Here is a 17,336-nt window from a genome sequence, read left to right on the forward strand (position 1 = left end):
AGCATTTCTAGTGTATTTATTGTGCCTATTTAACATTTGATCTCAATCTACCACATTCAGTAATGCAATTGTTACCAGTAGCCATGAAATCATGATATTCTTAACTGTATTTTTACTAGTATGTTAATTTATCCATACTCATATTATTATTAATTTCATCATGTTTTACATGCAGACTGTCAGGTAAATTGCATTAAAGTTACAGTAAAATTATATAAAAAATATAATATAAATTCAACCACCTCTAACAAGGGTCATGCTATTGACATTGCACCAAAAAAAAAAAAAAAACCTGTGCTGAATATATGAAGCTAAAGGACAGCTGTGATACCAAAATCAGCCACATGATAACTAAAACCACAAAGTTCCCCTAAAAATCACTGTATAGTTTCCACATATATTTTTGTATGGAACACTAAAGAAATTATCCAACACTGAAGTCATTGTCAGGACATTATTGTTGTTTCTATCACGGAAAATGAAAGACTGCCATAGATGCATTCTTTAATTTTAATGAGAGGTAAGAGTGTTTTTAAAAAAACAAGGTACTGCAATTAACATGTGCGTATCTCAACAGCAGAAGTATTGTGTAAAGAATGATTTGTTTATAGTTCACACAAAGCTGAACCACTGAGCATAAGTAAAGTTAGGCGAGTTTGCTAGTAATTTTTATTTATATTTATAGATGCAGCCCCTTCCATAATGATTCCAAGAGGATGCCAAAATCAAATAACAGATCAGGGTTTGTTTACATTAAAAACAGGAAATACTTTCATGTTTTTAATCTTTCATGAGGGGACAGTCAACTTACAGAGTCTCGAGGCTGTGCAGACCCTCAAAGCAGTTCTGTCCGAGGGTCCGGATCATGTTGTTATGAAGATGTCTAAACATGAAAACATTCATTAGGATTATAGTAAACATCAAAACATACCCCAGGAATGACACCTGCTTGACTGTGTACATTGCTTCAAATGAACGTAAACCAGTGGTGGATGAGATATAAAATTAATCCACACTATCATTTCACTGCTTTGTAATTGAAAGAGTTTAAGATTCTTGTGGTGTCCTGTCTAACCAAGACATGTGTTCCAACTTCCTCTTATTTCATGGCTTCCCTTCCTCATACTGACACAAGCACTATAGTTAGTGTGATTTAGTCAAATAGATCAAGGGTTAGGGTAAAACGTTTAAGATTGGGGTTAGGGGCTTTAAAGTCTTAGTTCACCCAAAAATGAAAATTCTGTCATTAATTACTCACCCTGATGTTGCATGCGTCATTGTACTCTTGTGAACGTGCGGTGGAGACAGACACGGAAAAGAAGAAATTGTTGAATAACAAAAGTGTTTTTTTTTTTTGTTTTTTTTTTTTTTAAGTTAATTTTGTTTTCTTTGTGGACAGAAAGTATTCACGTACCTTCATAAAATTGTGGTTGAACCACTAACGTTGTCCTTACTACATGAATGTGTCAGTTTCATTGCAGTCTAGTCAGGATTAGAAAGCTTTTGGATTTCATCAAAAAGTTCTTAATTCCCATCCCGAAGAATGAAGGTCTTACGGGTTTGAAATGACATGAAGGTGAATAACTAATGACAGAATTTTCAGTTTTGGGTGAAGTATACATTTAAGAACATTCGGACACTTCTCATCTGTTTGAAGGGACTAGATATATGTTAAGGTTAGTTATTAAACAAGTTGATCCAGGAATACATCCTAATTGGTTTATTCATGTTTTGTGGAAGTAGATACGTACAGCACAACCAGGTTGGAAAGGTTCTTGAAGGCATAGTCTGGGATGTGGGTGATGCGGTTTAGGGCAAGGGTCATAGCCTGAAGCGAAGAGAGGTCGTTGAGGGCGCTTACTGGGATCTCTGTCAGGGCATTGTCATCAAGCCACAAGTGCCGCAGGGACCGCATACCCGAGAGAGTCCTTGCTGGCACCTCCATAATCAGGTTGGCATCCAGACGCCTGTTTTTATTAGAATGAACAGAAGCAGATGTTTATTCCCGTACACAGTTTATGTATGGAGCAGAAAATGAGCAGATAATACAGTCAGTTATGTTTAACCAGGTGTCTTAGCAGGAGATATTAGTGAAAATGAGCAATTGCAGGACAGGTAGTATATTCTTTCCATGTACATGAATTACTGAAGGAAGTTTCTGAACCTGTGTTAACTAGACACTGTACATTACCCACCCTTCATAAAATATACTTGTTTTTCTCCACTAGTTTTTTGGTATTGAGGCTTGACCTGGCATGACACCAGCCCCACAATGTTTGTGACCCAGTCAACTGCAACACTCCTTGTCCTTGCAGTGTCCTGTCACGGAATCTACCTCTTTCATTTTATTCATCAAACTGCCATGCCTTACAGAGGTACATAAAAAAAGATGAACAAAGGAGGCACCAATTGTGGCTAAACAGAAAGAGATACCATGCTGTGGTCTGCGGTCACAACATTTCTGCTTTGACGATATCATAATTAAAGCATAATTTTGTTGCCTCTTTGTTTCTGTCTTTTGTTCTTCTGGTGCAAGGATTGGCACCACTACCTGAGTGATTTAGTTTTCCCCCAAGCGATTTATATGCAAGTGTTTTATGAAGCTATCTTTAGTTCCTCCAGCATGGACTTGTTTAATGAGAGTTTTGGCACGGTCGCCGCTCTGAATGTTTGATGAAGCATTGGGAGCCCACAGGTGGAGTGCTATGCTTTGTGGGTTTTTACGTTTTTCAATTTAAAGCATTCAGAGAAAGGGTGCTAAATCACAACAAGTGGCTTTCAGAGGATACAAAGAAAAGTTGTGCAATCACAAACCAGGCGTACAAGGGCTGTCAAGGCAAAGATTCCACTCTCGATCCAACCACATGAAGGCGTTTTGAAAATTGGCCATTTCTCTTTCATTTTGCTTGCGCTCATATGGTGTAATAAAGCACCGACTGATAATTTGATGGCTTTGCGGCATGGTGAGTTGATTTGGTTAAAGCCACCAAGCAATTGTTGCTCCACACTGATTGGAATGCTTTAAGATGCTATTGAACAGTTTTTCTCTCTGATTTTTGGAAATTAAACAAAGAAACTGAGCTAAAGATAAAAGCAAAAAACAAACAAACAAACAAAAAAAAAACCATCAAAGGTTGCTGGAAATAACTGAAAGTGCCGACGTTTGGATTCTTTCACAAATCGAAATTCTCTCCACCCACCCCATTTTTTTGCAAGGCTGTTGTTCACAGTCCTTGACATCTCCACAACCAAGATGAATGTCCTTCCTATGTCAACAAGTTAAGACTTTGATCTAACGAATGTTGCCCCCTGGATTCAGTGAATGGGGTGTGGGGGGGGGGGTGGTGTTGAACCTTAGTGATCAGCAAGTCTTGATGTATGATAGCAGAAGAGCATGCGGAGTTAGCCGCAAGCACTTCCTCTGCATTTCCCCCCATGACCTTTCACACACATTAATTTTACACTGGCCTCTCCTCACCTTCCCTCTGGCCTACTCTACCCTCGAGACCTTCAGCTGAGGGTAATGCATGACAAGCATCAATCGAAGAAGAACTTGAACCCAAAGTACAATGCCACTTGGCTTAAAAAAACGCCCCGTATTCTCAGACTGCATTTTCCATGCAGTGCAACCCTGCTAGGTAAACACAAACATCTTGCTGATGATGCCTCAATCATCTGGCTTGGAATTCAATGTGTAAACATTGCTAACGTGGCCCCTTTTGTGTGGAATCTTATTGGTAGGCATCATGTGATCAAAAGGTATTGCGTTGCCTCTGATTTAAGGAAGGTGAGTCTTGTTGCTCAGCTTTTACTAGAACTTTATCAGATTTTTCTGTCATAGATTAAATCCTGGAAGGATGGTCTTGACATCAAAGGATGCTCTGTGCTGAGTGTAGCAGGTATAGCCTACAGTCCTAAACTCTAGTAAAGAAACACAGATGAGTTTCATCACCAATCCTCTGTCCTGCCCCAACTCATCTTCCCTCTGTCTACATTGGGCGCCAGTGGACTTCAAACCTTATAGCCCCCCCAGTGGTTAACCGATCCTCATCTTATCATTACCCTAAATTACATGTTTGTTGAGAACTAAATGCCTTTATACTCTTGTGGGAACTCAGGATAGAGCACCTAGCTAAATCACTGCATATTCTTTGTTATGGGGGATTGAAAGTGAGCGTAAGTTGTCTGGAAGAATGCCAGAGTCTCTGCCTCACTACAGGGAGGGCCTGGACACAGTCTATGCACGTCTGGAGCCTCTTCTGGAACCAGGCGGGTCTTCCATGTGGAAAAAAAAAACTCTGTTGGTGGCAAAGGAATTAAATTGGTACGCCATGACTCTAATGAAAACATCCTCGCAAAGGTAGAAGGAAATGAGAGCATGGATATTTACATGGAATTATTCATTTGGAAAAAAGTGGGTGTGCAGCTCCGCTCCAGGATGCTGACTGGCATCGGGAATAATTGAAAGGAGTCGAGGGGTGGATGTAAGTGGAGCAGATGGACAAGGCCAGACAAAATACCAGACAATATTTAGATTCTGACCTTTTCATGGGGAACCAGTTAGGAAGGGGGCGTGATTCCGATTAAGAGGGAAACTTTGGACATAAGGGAAGAGGGAAGAGTAACTGATGGAAAATTGGGCTCTTCACAGCTCATTGAATCTCCCAGCGCTCACTCAGGAGCCAGTGCACAGTGTCTGGCGGTTTCCTCATGGGTTCCAGATGCGCCAACAGCCCTGTAAAGGCTCCTCTTTTTCACCGTTATGATATTAAATGTGACGTAGTCACGTTTTGTCTTCCTCAAGAAGAATATCATATTTGTCTCTGTTGTAAGTTAGCATTTAGCTAATAGCTCTTAGGGAAAAAGTACAAACCCAGATCAACTGAATTCATTTTCTAACTGTATTCATTTGAAATACTGAATTGCACAGACTACACAAGAACTACTATGCATTTTGTTACTCGCTCTTAGTTCTTTATTTGTTGGATTTCCATTAATTTTTTGTGTGATCGAAAATCTACCCCCCCCACCAAAAAAAGAAGAAATTTTCCTGAAAAAAATTCTACTTGTCTCACTATTATACAGCCAAAGTACACCTGTTTTACCACTACCATGTGTGTCCTAAATTGCAAACTTGATCCTCCCTGGTGGGGAGTTCTTTAATGAAGGGCCTAATGGTCCTAATAGGCATATAAATAACTGGGCTTTCCTGCATCAACTATTAGAGAGAAATGCCAAGAGTTACCTCATGACTAGATTGCACTGTAGACCAAATAACTACTGCTAGAGATCTTATCTGATAGAGGGGTGTTAAATCGTTTATTGTGTGCTGTGCTTAGGATGCAATATCTGATACACAATTCTTGATAATGTAAATGTTCCTGGATAAACAGTTCCACATCCATTTAGATTAATTTTGTTGGGACACAATGGGAACTTATTCTAAGCGGAATAACATTTCACATGAGACCAATCTTTGAATCAAGTGTATCCATTTTATTCCAGCTGTTAAGCTTGAAGCTGTGGTCACAACCAGGAGGTCCGCACTTGGCATGTCAGCCTATCCAGTGTTGCTTTAATATACACCATTGTTTCATGTAAATCTCTAACAGCCCAAGTTTGCTTTTGATCACTTGAACTATGTTATACTTACAGAGAAAGCAAATTGGGTAATTCCCAAGGGTCTTCACTGGGCAATCTCTCTAACTGGTTATTCTGCAACATCCTACAAAGAAAGCGGAAATGAAAATTAGAAAGGGAATACATTTTGCTCTGGTGAATATTAAATATTTTAAAACACTAAATGTGATTGTAAAAAAAAAAAATAATAATAAAAAAAATACACATAATACTAGTAGTGATGATGGGTGGCCTTATCTTTGTATTAACGAAATGTATAAAAAAACATTAACACTAGTCAGTTCCATATGTGTTTCCTGGGTGGTATAGTTGAGCATTAACACTTGTCAAAAAACAGACTAAAAAGGCCTTTTTTTAAATAGAGCATGTCAGTATGGCTCCAGGGCACAAAAGTTGTCCATCTTACTGCTGATGAGGTTACCTGTCACTGACATCAATCAGTCAGGAGATATGATTTCAGGTACTATGTGGTGCACTTTTCAGTGGACAAAACCAGAACATGGGAGGGGCAGGGAGACTGAACAAGACGAAACAGAATGAGGGGGAGAAACTGCTTGGGTGGGCCACTGAGGTCATGCTCACAGGACTCGTCGAATAAAAGAATGAAAGAAACAGGAAGTGGTGGAACAATGACACTGAGCTCTTTGAACAAAGCAAATTATTCCAACGTGAGAGCACGCGGCCACAGACGTTGAGCTTTAATTACAAGGCAGACAGCTTTATCATGTCCAATCAAATGAAACTCCTGACATTTGACCACGCAGCAGAGAATTGCTAGTGTTTGAAGGAATAAATACGCCTTTGTGGGCAGGATGTCCTTATCAAGGAAATCATGGTGCCACCATAGCCATTGTAAATCTAGACATGAAATGTCCAGAAGTCTTTATGACGTTGTGAACAAGCCTCTATTATTTTGACATTCAAATACCACAAAGTACATATTCACCCCCCCACCCTGCACTTTCAATTTTGTCCTATCTTCACTAACAGATGTTTCTGATGTAATACTTTCATTATGTTTCTCCATGTTGTTTTGGTTTATGTAATTCCATATTTAAATGTAATTTTGTCTGGCTCATTGAAAACTGAACATTAGTTTAAATGTCAGGAGGTCAGATACTCGTGCCTCAGACAAGTTAGGTTGTTGAATAAGATAGTACAAAACACAATAGGGCACAGAAAGCAAACAAAGAAAATTTGTAACTATTGTTATACCCAACCCAATCCCTTTTTGTCTACACTGACCACTGAAATAAGATCTCTGACAATGACAATTATGCTTTCAATACAAGGGAAAGGATATTAAATATTAAACTGAACTAAATTAAATTCATGTTCCCATTAACCTACTAAAATATAAATCTAGAAACAGTTAAAGCAAACATTTCATACAAGGTGCAGTTACTGAAAATGAATGGGAACATAATGAAGATATGATTTATTTATTTATTTTTTCACTTTATGGGTGAAAAAAATTATTTGATGTGGCAGGGCAATTTTGTGGTGTGCAAAAAAAAAGAAGAAGGAAAAAAAACTCACTGTATTGTTGAATGACAATACAGGGCAAATTTACTGTAGATTCCAGGACAGAAGGAAAGGTGCATTTAGTCCAATGTGGAAATTTTGAGATGCACGTTGGCGTGAATTAAGTTGTTCCATGCCTGGTCTTTGTCTGTCCTATTCAATTCCATCAACTGGGTTTAAGTCAGTCAATAAAATTAAAATCTGTCAATAAACCATCAACAAACACCCATGCATAAAGAACAGCTTACTGACCATTCACCACAAAGCAAAACCTGAACCATCACCTGTCAGAAGTTCTGTTTCTAATTTCGAAGTGGTTGACACTGCAGCAAAAGTCTTTTCAGAATGAATCATCCTGGATGTTATTTTCCACAGAAGCATTAACTGAAACAAAAACGCTCTCGCTCTCTCTGTCTTTCGTTACTTACAGGACTTTGAGGTTGTAGAGGCCTTGGAGCACAGGGCCAGGGATGTGTCTCAGGTGGTTGCCCGAGAGTCTCCTGTGGAAGGACAAAAGAAGTGGTTTGGTTCATTTGCAGTCCAACACATTGATGACTTTAACAGAGAGAAGAGAATCTGGTGAATTCATAAAGACGAGTATGCATGTGTGTGCGTTCAAGAGCTCATGGTGAAAACAAAAGTGAGATCTCTCCTTGGAAGCAAGAACCATGGCAGCTGGGGTTCAGATATCTCTGGCCGCTGTTTTTTTACCGCGCATGTACAGAAATCTCTCTTTTGTATGGTCTCCAAACACGTCAAAGATATGAATGTGCTCTAAGCTCCTTTTGCCTCCTGTGGCAACAAACATGTCATAGTACAAGTGAATTTATACACAATGTCCAAAGATAAAATGCTTAGAGTTGCTATTGAAGTGGAAAATCCACTCAATGGTATGTTGTTAAACCTTAGTATCATCTGAGGGCCTCACGGTGCAATCAGTGCGCAAATTATTTGAATTTGATGTGTCTACTAAAACACGAAATGGTGTCAGAGAGTAGAATATCACCTGATGCCAAACAGACAGTCTTAAACAGAAATTATGTTCTGCTGAGGTAATCATACCCACATGATGCATTCAGTGCCAAAAGTGGCCTATAGGTGGCCAAAATCCAATTTTAGTCATTTCAGCAAATCATCCTTTAAGTTATCTACCAAAATTTCAGTTGACCCCTTAGAAAATTTCTATATAATGCGCACAGAGCCACAGCCAAGCAGAGCATCATGGCTAATAGCTACCTCTGAAAGTATCCGAGACACAGGAAAGACGTTTCCAGAGAGAGTGAGAGCCAATATCAACCAGCTGTAGGCTCACTCATCCGGACTAATCAATTTGTTTATCAAACAAATCACTTAATAAGCATTCGTGCCTGTTTTTTCCTGGGTGGCAGAGTTTGAGGAAGTCTGTTGAAGCCTCACAAGGAGTCCTGACAAGCTAAACAGGACCACCCATACCTCCAGACTTCTTTGCCTCAAAGTTGCTCCATCCTGCCGGAGTAGCCTCAATCTCCTCGTGTACTCCAAATGGTTATTTTTGTGTGACAAGATGAAAGTTTTGAGAATTGCTGCCAATGTTTAACATGTAAGTCAGCTTAGCTAATGTGATGGGTGCGACAGCTCTGGCAAAGCAACAACCGTGTTGTATACAGGCACATTAAGAACCACACAAGCCCAGAAAGCAGAACGGCAAAACCCAGAATTGGGTCTATGTCAAGGTCTGACAGATCACACTCCCTCCCTCACACACACTCACACACACTACCGTCTTCCGTCACTGAGCCATAAAGTCTCTGAGGTTTTTAATGGCTATCACTTCATGTTGTGCCAGACCACACTCCCATCCGTCGACTCTATTTCTGGTAAGACCGTGTGCCGCCACTCTTTCACAAACATTTGCTTTGCGCAGGTCAAGAGACAGAGGGAAATAAAGCAGGGAGATGGAGGGGCTGGGGAAGGCAAAAATAAAAGTGTCAGATTTGGAGGCTGCGAAGCTTAGCGGTTCACCCCGTGTAAATAGGCCAGTGACGGTTTCACATGCGTGTCGGATGAGGTTTCAGGCACGTACCACAGCAAGCTGTTCTGCTGAAAGCTTGCGCCAGCCCTGCGGTCAACTTTTATCCCTCGTTATAATTCAGTCATGTATCTAAACACTGGAGCTTTCTGCTTTATGTGTTCTCTCACATTACAGACAAACATGGCTTTAATGCTAATTTTCTTAAGCCACTTGTGTCAACATGTTGTATATTCTTCTGAGAAATGATGAGTGTATTGTTATGAATATTATGAATGTTTGGAAAGTCTTCAAAGTTGAATCTGGCCTTGGGAACAAAGTGATATTTCTTTAATATCTCAATGCAATTACATTTTGATGTACCGTATACACAGAAAGACAAATCCAGTAGGATTTTGTCACTCAATGGAATGTATGCACAAATTGGAATTTCATTTCTGTATATGAAGTCTTTCTCACTAGAGCAGTGGTTTCTGATCCTTTTTCTGGAGGGCCACTGTCATGCAGATTTTAGCTCCAACTTGCCCCATCACACCCATATGGAAATTTCTCAACTGGGCAGTTGCTCTCCGTGAGCACAACTGGACACCCCTGCACTAGATATTTTAATACAGACTTCTTTTTGACATTGGTCCTTGCTTCATTTGGTTGGTGTGCAAATGGTCTTCTGAACAGTGGTGTGCTCTAGCAAATCGCAGCCCATAGTTACTTGGAAAATTGGTCTGGTTTGAGTCATGTGAACTGGTATTATTTGCAGTCAATACGAACCCAATCCATGCTAAATTGAATCTGTAAGCCTCTGTTGCAAAGGTTGCCAAACCTGCTCCTGGAGGTCTACCTTACTGTTACAACACACCTGTGCTATATCATCAAGTAATCCTGAACACCTTTATTACATTCAGATGTGTTTGTTTAGGGTTGGAGCTGAACTCTGCTGTAGCCCACCAGGAGCAGGGTTGGCTACCAATGCTCTGTTGATAACCTAGTCATGTTTTAGGAGTAGTATTTTAGTATTCTGTGCCTTTGGAGAATGAAACATTGGCATCATCTTGTTCTGAGTTGTTAACTGATAGTGCTCACAGTGGTAGTCTTATTAATGATTTGGGCAGAACTACTACTACACCAGAACTACTACTACACCTACTACACCAACATTGGTCTCAGAGAACCACAGTCCAGCAGAGTTCAGCCCACACCCTAATCAAACACGCCTGAACAAGCTAATCAAGGTCAAAGGGTTACTAGAAAGCTACAGGTTGGTGAGTTTTTATCAAGGTTGGAGCAAGACTGTGGCTCTCCAGGACTGGCATTGGCCACCCCTGTACTACTCTTACTACCTCAAACCCAATAATACAACATGAAAAGAGACCAGTGGAGGCAGGAAAAGAGGAGTGGAATCAAACTCAGGTTCAGAACAAGCAATCAAACCAAGTGTGAAAACAGCCTAAGAGACACTGCATTAAACAGAACCTCTTTGAACCCTTCCCTGATAACCTGTGCCAGCCTTACTAGTCTTTGCTCTGAGTCCAAAATTGTCCAAACTGCCCTCAACACTCAACTCCCCTACAAAGGATCACTGAATAGTGAGATTAAAGAAGGTGTGAATGAGAAAAATATGCTATTGGTGGCAACCATTTCAAAAGCTTTGATACATTTTTGGGTTTAGCTCTAAACTGATCTCCCAACCAAATGGTGTAAAACTCAAAAACAGTTTTTCAAAACAGAATTAATGCATTTTGCTGGATGCAAGTTACACAAGGCGTATTTACTTGATGTTGTGTGGGATCTCCAGCATCTGTCTAAATCAGACCAAACAATAAAAGTCTGCATCAGATGAGGTGTGAGCTGAGCCTTTTCATACTGCAACTTTACCACACATGTTTGTTGAAATTAAGTGTCAGGACATATTTGGTTGTCAAAAAGCGTAATCACAACCTACTAACAGCTCTATTGTTGCAGTTCCAGTCCGTTTTTAGCATCAGTTGCAACCTCATAAACCAGCAACCGCATGTTTATTGGGAGTAGTTTACGAGAATCGTCTGCGTTGCAGATAGTGTGTGTAAAAAGGTGAAGGCTGGCCATTGTCATTAAATCACTGAAAGCTGTGTTGACAACAAGCAGCACAAGTCAGAGGCAAAAAAACTTTTGGGATTGCTGGTTAGTGTTAGGCCCCCTGCAGCACATCTGTCTTCTGTTAGATGCCTCATTGGGGTCCAAAATACCGTAAAACTTTAATCATACTCGTCTTTTTTAAATTTTGGTTTGTTCTTGGAGAGGTAATTACAGCTGAGTTTCAGAGAAGAATTGTTAGCAGAGAAAGAAAAATAAGGCCTTGATGGGACTCATACTGGTTTAGCTCTTAATGTATTCTCATTTACTCTCATCTCATGGATGTATCAATAAGGAATTTGAATTATGAAGTGTTTTCCTCATCCACATGGAATCTATTCCAGCAAAATAAAAAGGGTAAAAAGCTTTTCAGATTTCAGCAAAATTGAAATACCTGTCATTCATGAAATGTAAATCCCACGCATAGCTGGTTATTAGCTGAAGTGCAAAATGGAATACTTGATTGTTTTCAAACAGGTTTCCCAAATGCTCTCCCTGCCTGATATTGGTTAAAAAAAAAATAGTAGCACTGCTTCAAAACTCACTAGTAAACAATTTGCTATGTTGGGCTGGTAAGGATGTTTAACTTATAAATGGTATTTTAACACTGAAAAAAAGCACACTTTTCAGCTTTAAACGTTTTGGCAAATGTAATGATGATTGCAGCTAGCAGTCAGTTTACCATATTCTACCATGCTGAAATCCATTCTGCGGACTTTCCCACTCAATCAGTGCATATAAAAATGTCAGCAGATTCCTCCTAGCCTTGCACCTCCATAATCAAACATTATTACAGATTTTATTAACATGTTGCAGTACGGAAACAATACAACTTTTTGTTTCTCCTTTTTTGGAATAAAGCCTACATGATGAATTACTTTCATAGAGATAAATGCACAATGTGCCCTTGAGATAGCTCACTTTCATTGTCTACCTATTAAATTTTTTATTTTTGCAATTACCACAAGCACACTGCAAAACAATGGCAAATATACACCTGCACAAACATTGATTGCTTGAACAATCTGCTTAAACCACATATGTATTGCATTATTGCACAATTGAATCGGAAGAATTCTCTGACTGGTGAAAATATCATTGGCTCTAAAAGTCTAAGAACCGGGTCATATTATTTGCAATACAGTTTCCTGCGATATTAATTTCACAGCACGATGGAAAATGTTTCTATAGCTAAATCATTTTTGATTGGATCCTGGCCTGAGGAGGATCTGCAAATGGAAAAATGTACACGTTGTGACTGTACTTCCTCTGGCTTTGAAATCCGAACTCTCGCCAGCTCCCTGAAAGTGACCTTGTCTTCTCGAATATGTATTCATCATCACTATAAACTCTGCGCACAGCCCCTTTTGTTTCTCTTGTAAAAATATTGGATTGATTTTATGGCATTTACACAGATCTTTATCACAGTGCTCACGCTCTGTCCCATGTGGGCACTTGTGTGAGAAGGCAGATAAAAAAAAAAAAAAAAACTCCTGTAAAATGATAAGACTAACCAAAAATGTACATTTCAGAAAAACAGACAAGATTTAAGACTGATTCTCCATACCAAAATTGTCCTAACTTTGATTTCACAAGCCAGTGTTGTGGAAGCTAATTTGAAAAGTTGTTTATGACTGTAGATGGCTACACTTCTAACTAGTAGTATTGACTAGTAACTTACTAAAATACTTAAAATTCTAAAATAAAAAGAATCCGTGGGGAGATCAAAAAAAAATTCAGTCTAATCTGACATGAAGTGTCAGAGATATCCAGACAGTTGAAGTCATGGTACAATGAACATCACTTCAGGATTCAGTATGTTACCATGTTTTGGTTACTACAGAGAATCAAAATGAGGGTTGCTGTGAAAGGCGTTGATTGGATGCATTTCGACATCCAATCTCTCCAGGTGGCATTATCTTTGGTAACGAAAAGATGTGAGAAGAGAAGAGAAAGGAGAAGAGGTTATCTGCAAACACATGGGTAGGGTGTGGGTTTTTACGTAGGTGCTAATCTAAGTGTGTTTATCTGCGTCTGACATTGTGACTGTAATATCATACTACTGTCTGATGAAAGACATCTGCACAGAGCACTCGATTTGCTGATATATTGTTCTGACAATATCTACAGAAGAAAGGAGATTATGTTTGGAATAAAACACAGATGCAAATGTGTCCTTGGACATTCTTTAAAGAGGCCATCACATCACCTTTTATTAATTTAAGCTTGAATTTTAAGGGTTTAATGTGTGTCAAAAAGCATATTTTAATTTTTCTTATATTAGTCATATTTGATGTACCTGTATCTCCTGCAATGACAAGATTAAGTTTCTATATCTGGGATTGAAACTTTCAATACAGTATATAAGATACATGCATTAGGTCTTAAAGTGACTGCAGACTAACATAGTTGGATAGAAGCCCATTTCCACCACAGAATAAAATATAAGGTTAAATGCACATTTTTATTTTTTATTTTTTATTTTTTAAAATCTCACTTACTTGCAATTCCAAATAAATATATTGCAATTTTGAGCAATTCTGACTTTTCCCTCCGAGTTTTTCTCTTTGAATTTTGAGTTCACAGTACATCTCTTTTAAGGGGAGTTTAATTTCATGCTCATCTAACAAATTTTGATTTTTCCTTTTATTTGGAAGAATTCTTTACTAGTTTTAAAGTCATATTCATGCCTTTCTGAATAAAGTATATGACTTAAAGCACATTCCTAGTCATTATTTAGTTGAGAAATACAACCTGTTCTACTTTCTCTGTCATTTTCCTTTATGACTGGGTGGCTTAAGTTTCTGACCATCTAATAGACATCAATGACATGTAAACATGGACCATCCTGTGTCAAGCATCTGACATCATAGACGTTTTGAAAGTTACGGTATGTTTTCTTAGTACAAGCTTTTTTATCTCAAAAGATCTAGGAAAATTTGATTGCTTATGATACGACCCCTTTAAGGTTGACGGCGTGTGACTTCACAGGCAAGCTTTGCAAACAGTGCATGACTTAAAGCTACCATTGGCTTACAGCTAGACCGCAAAAATGAAAGTAAGATTTTTATCTCACAGCAAGTCAGATTTCTATACTCTTTCCCAATGTTTTTGGTTACATCACAAATTAAAGCCTGACAAACTCAAACAAGAGCCCTTTTGATCTACCTGATCCAGTAAAACTCTAAAAAAGTTTGTACAGCCATATTTTTCAGATAGAAAAGTCACCATGATGTGTGTACCGAAAACGGGGCCATGTCATTGCGGTATAGTGGAAGGCGCCAGGTACAGGAGAGGATACAGTACAGTCTGATATTAAGCTCAGTAATTTTTTTTTTTTTTTTTTTTTGCTCTGATGACTGTAAGCTTCTCTGTCCTCCAGGCTGCATCACTGCAGTTATCCTTCATTAATTACAGGATATAAGACAAACCCAGAACTCTAAAGATGGTCTAATCACGCTTCACTCACGAGTGTTAAATGAATGCTTAATGACAGGGATTAAAGATCAATGAGAGATTAAAAAAGAAGGGAATTAAAAGAGAGGAAAGGGGAGTGGTGCACCCCAGGAGATCATCTGCAAAACCAGGTGGGTGGCAAGCTCCAATCTAGTTATTTATTTAGCTTGAACTGCGCAGTGACCATAGAGATGCATTTAAACACTCCTCAATATGGTTAGTAACCAACAGGGAAGGGAATGGACCTTATTAAAGATAATGTGTTTCTTGCTATTATTGTGTCAGAGACATAACAGTAATACTAAAGGTGCATTCAAATGTCTGGCTGATATTGTACATATTTCACCATGTTCCTTTAGTTCAAATATTGGTCTAAGATATAAGAAATACCAATTTTGTGGTTTTAAATCACCCGTAATCCATGAATTGATAAAACAGTAACATAGAGAATGCGTGCATCTACGTACATTGCTGCAAATTCCAAAAACACACATTTACAAATCATGATTGCAATGGGAAGATTTACAATTAAAGACTTTTTTTGTGCAGTTCCGTCCACAATGGTATGTTATGACCTCAAAACATGTTTGCAATACTAAACTAATACATTTTGACATTTTTATCACATACTTAGATCCATTATATGGCTTTTCTTATGTAGTAAACTTGGTCGGTAGCGCACCTGGTACAACACTGCACTGCTCGAGTACGAGTCCTGTTAAACACGAGTCATAGACACGTAGAAGCATGTTGAAATCACAATTAAAGTTACTTCAGACAATGTGTTTTTATGTCTTGTTTCCTTTTTTAACACTATCGGTTAGGTTCAGCATAGGGTTTTGTTTAGGTTTTACATTATTTTTTTTTTAACGTGCTTGGACATTTCGCTATAGCGAACTGCTGTGATACAACAACCAACATACTGAAAAGTTACCAAATTCACGTTCATCTGTTTCAGATAAAGTGGTTTTAGAGCTACTGACTGGACATTTCACTTTGAAAGTGTCAAGAAACACTTGCAAGAAGCAATTTAATATCATTTTGCAGAAATTATGCCACAGGTTCATTTTTCCATTTGAGCCTGAGTGGTAAAACTCATGTACCATGAATGCATTGCAAGTCACTTAGAGTAAGCATCTGGCTACAGTAATAAGTTCCTGGCGCTTTTCTATTGAGCCATTATGTGAAATTTAATGAAACAAGTTCCACCTGCTGTGGTTATGGTGGCCATAAACAATGATTGTTCATAAATAGATTTAAAATTAAGGGAAAAAAAATGAATTAAATGTTACAGAGATGCACAGTGGAAACAAGTGAAATCCTGGGAATCTTGGGTGTAAGATATCTAAATACAGTAGTGTCAGTTCTGGCGCTGCGCCGAGCTCTGCCACAACATGCTTCACTCTGCATGTCTGCTAGGTGTGTTTTTAAAGGACCTATTTATGTTCATAAGAAGTTTTCTTTTGATGTGTGTAAGGAGATCTACCATTCACTTTAAAGGATTTCTGCAGTTATACTTTCCAGCTAATAGCAGGACTTTGATTTATTTTGTGGCAGCTCGCTGTTTATCTTACTGGCGTGTAAAGCAGACACTGTGTCATGTTCATTTTTTTTGCATTTTGCGCAAGGTGTTATTTTAACTGCGTGTCATCAGCTTGCATGCTGAATATATATATGATCGTGCGTCTGTATTTGCTCATCTGCTCGGCAGAAGCTTCCTCTGATGTGAAGACAGCTTATTTCTCTGTGTGTGGTTCTCTGTTTTCATGCTGTAAGTGTGTGTGGAGTGTACAGCTCATCTCTGTGATCACTTCACATTGATCTGACGACCATCACATTGAACAAGACATGTTACAAATTACTACACTGAGTCCGTGCATGTGTTCATGTGCGTGTGTGTATGTGTGTGTGTGTGTTGGGGGTTGTGTTTGATGGATATAGCAACACAGGCTGTGTAATTTGCTCCATATGAGTGGGGCTGCCGGTTGGGTTCTGGTTTATTATGGCAGGACAGAGCGGGGGAAAGCATCCAGCACTCTGCGGTAGGTGACTCCAGTGCTGTCACCTGCACTGACAGGCGTCAATCAAAATGATTCACCACCACCTCCTTCAGGTCACGTGACAACGTCCTTAAAGAGAAAGGAGGGATTTTGTTCACTCACAAGGCCAATTTGTAAAAATGTGTAATGTAAACAGCTTTTAGGAAGATTTCAATTTTGGTTTGTAGATTTTGACAGATTTATAGCTTTATGACTTTTCTAACAAAGCTGTATTTGGAATTGTTATTTTTGCAAATGTCGATTAAAGCACAGCATGGAAACATCAAATTGAGAGCTTTTTTTTTTCAAATCTGTGTGCATTTCTTTCTTCTGCAGAGTGCAAAAGAAGATATTTTGAAGAATGTAGGTAACCAAAGCATTTTGTTATCTATTGACTTCCAAAGAAAATCAGTCATACAGGTATGGATTGACATGAGGATGAGTAAATGATGACACAACGGTCATTTTTATTGGGTGAACTATCCCTTTAAAATCAAATCTACCATCCTCTCCACACATACCAGAGTTCTGAAAAAGATTTATCCATCTCAAACTGTTTC

The 17,336-nt window shown here is 38.8% G+C and overlaps 1 protein-coding gene across 1 annotated transcript in view; it reads right to left on the bottom strand.

Moving 5' to 3' along the window:
- The window catches only part of LOC109048302 (leucine-rich repeat-containing G-protein coupled receptor 6), a 75,641-nt gene that overhangs the window by 17,950 nt on the left and 40,355 nt on the right, over positions 1 to 17,336 (bottom strand). Inside the window, exons 3-6 of the mRNA XM_042750194.1 lie at positions 7,593 to 7,664; positions 5,654 to 5,725; positions 1,752 to 1,967; positions 812 to 883 (exon numbers count right to left, since the gene is read on the bottom strand). Of these exons, the coding sequence (XP_042606128.1) occupies positions 812 to 883; positions 1,752 to 1,967; positions 5,654 to 5,725; positions 7,593 to 7,664 (432 nt within the window). The remainder of the gene's footprint in view (positions 1 to 811; positions 884 to 1,751; positions 1,968 to 5,653; positions 5,726 to 7,592; positions 7,665 to 17,336) is intronic.

Source organism: Cyprinus carpio, chromosome B23 (genome assembly GCF_018340385.1).
Source record: "Cyprinus carpio isolate SPL01 chromosome B23, ASM1834038v1, whole genome shotgun sequence".
Classification (NCBI taxonomy): Eukaryota; Metazoa; Chordata; class Actinopteri; order Cypriniformes; family Cyprinidae; genus Cyprinus; species Cyprinus carpio.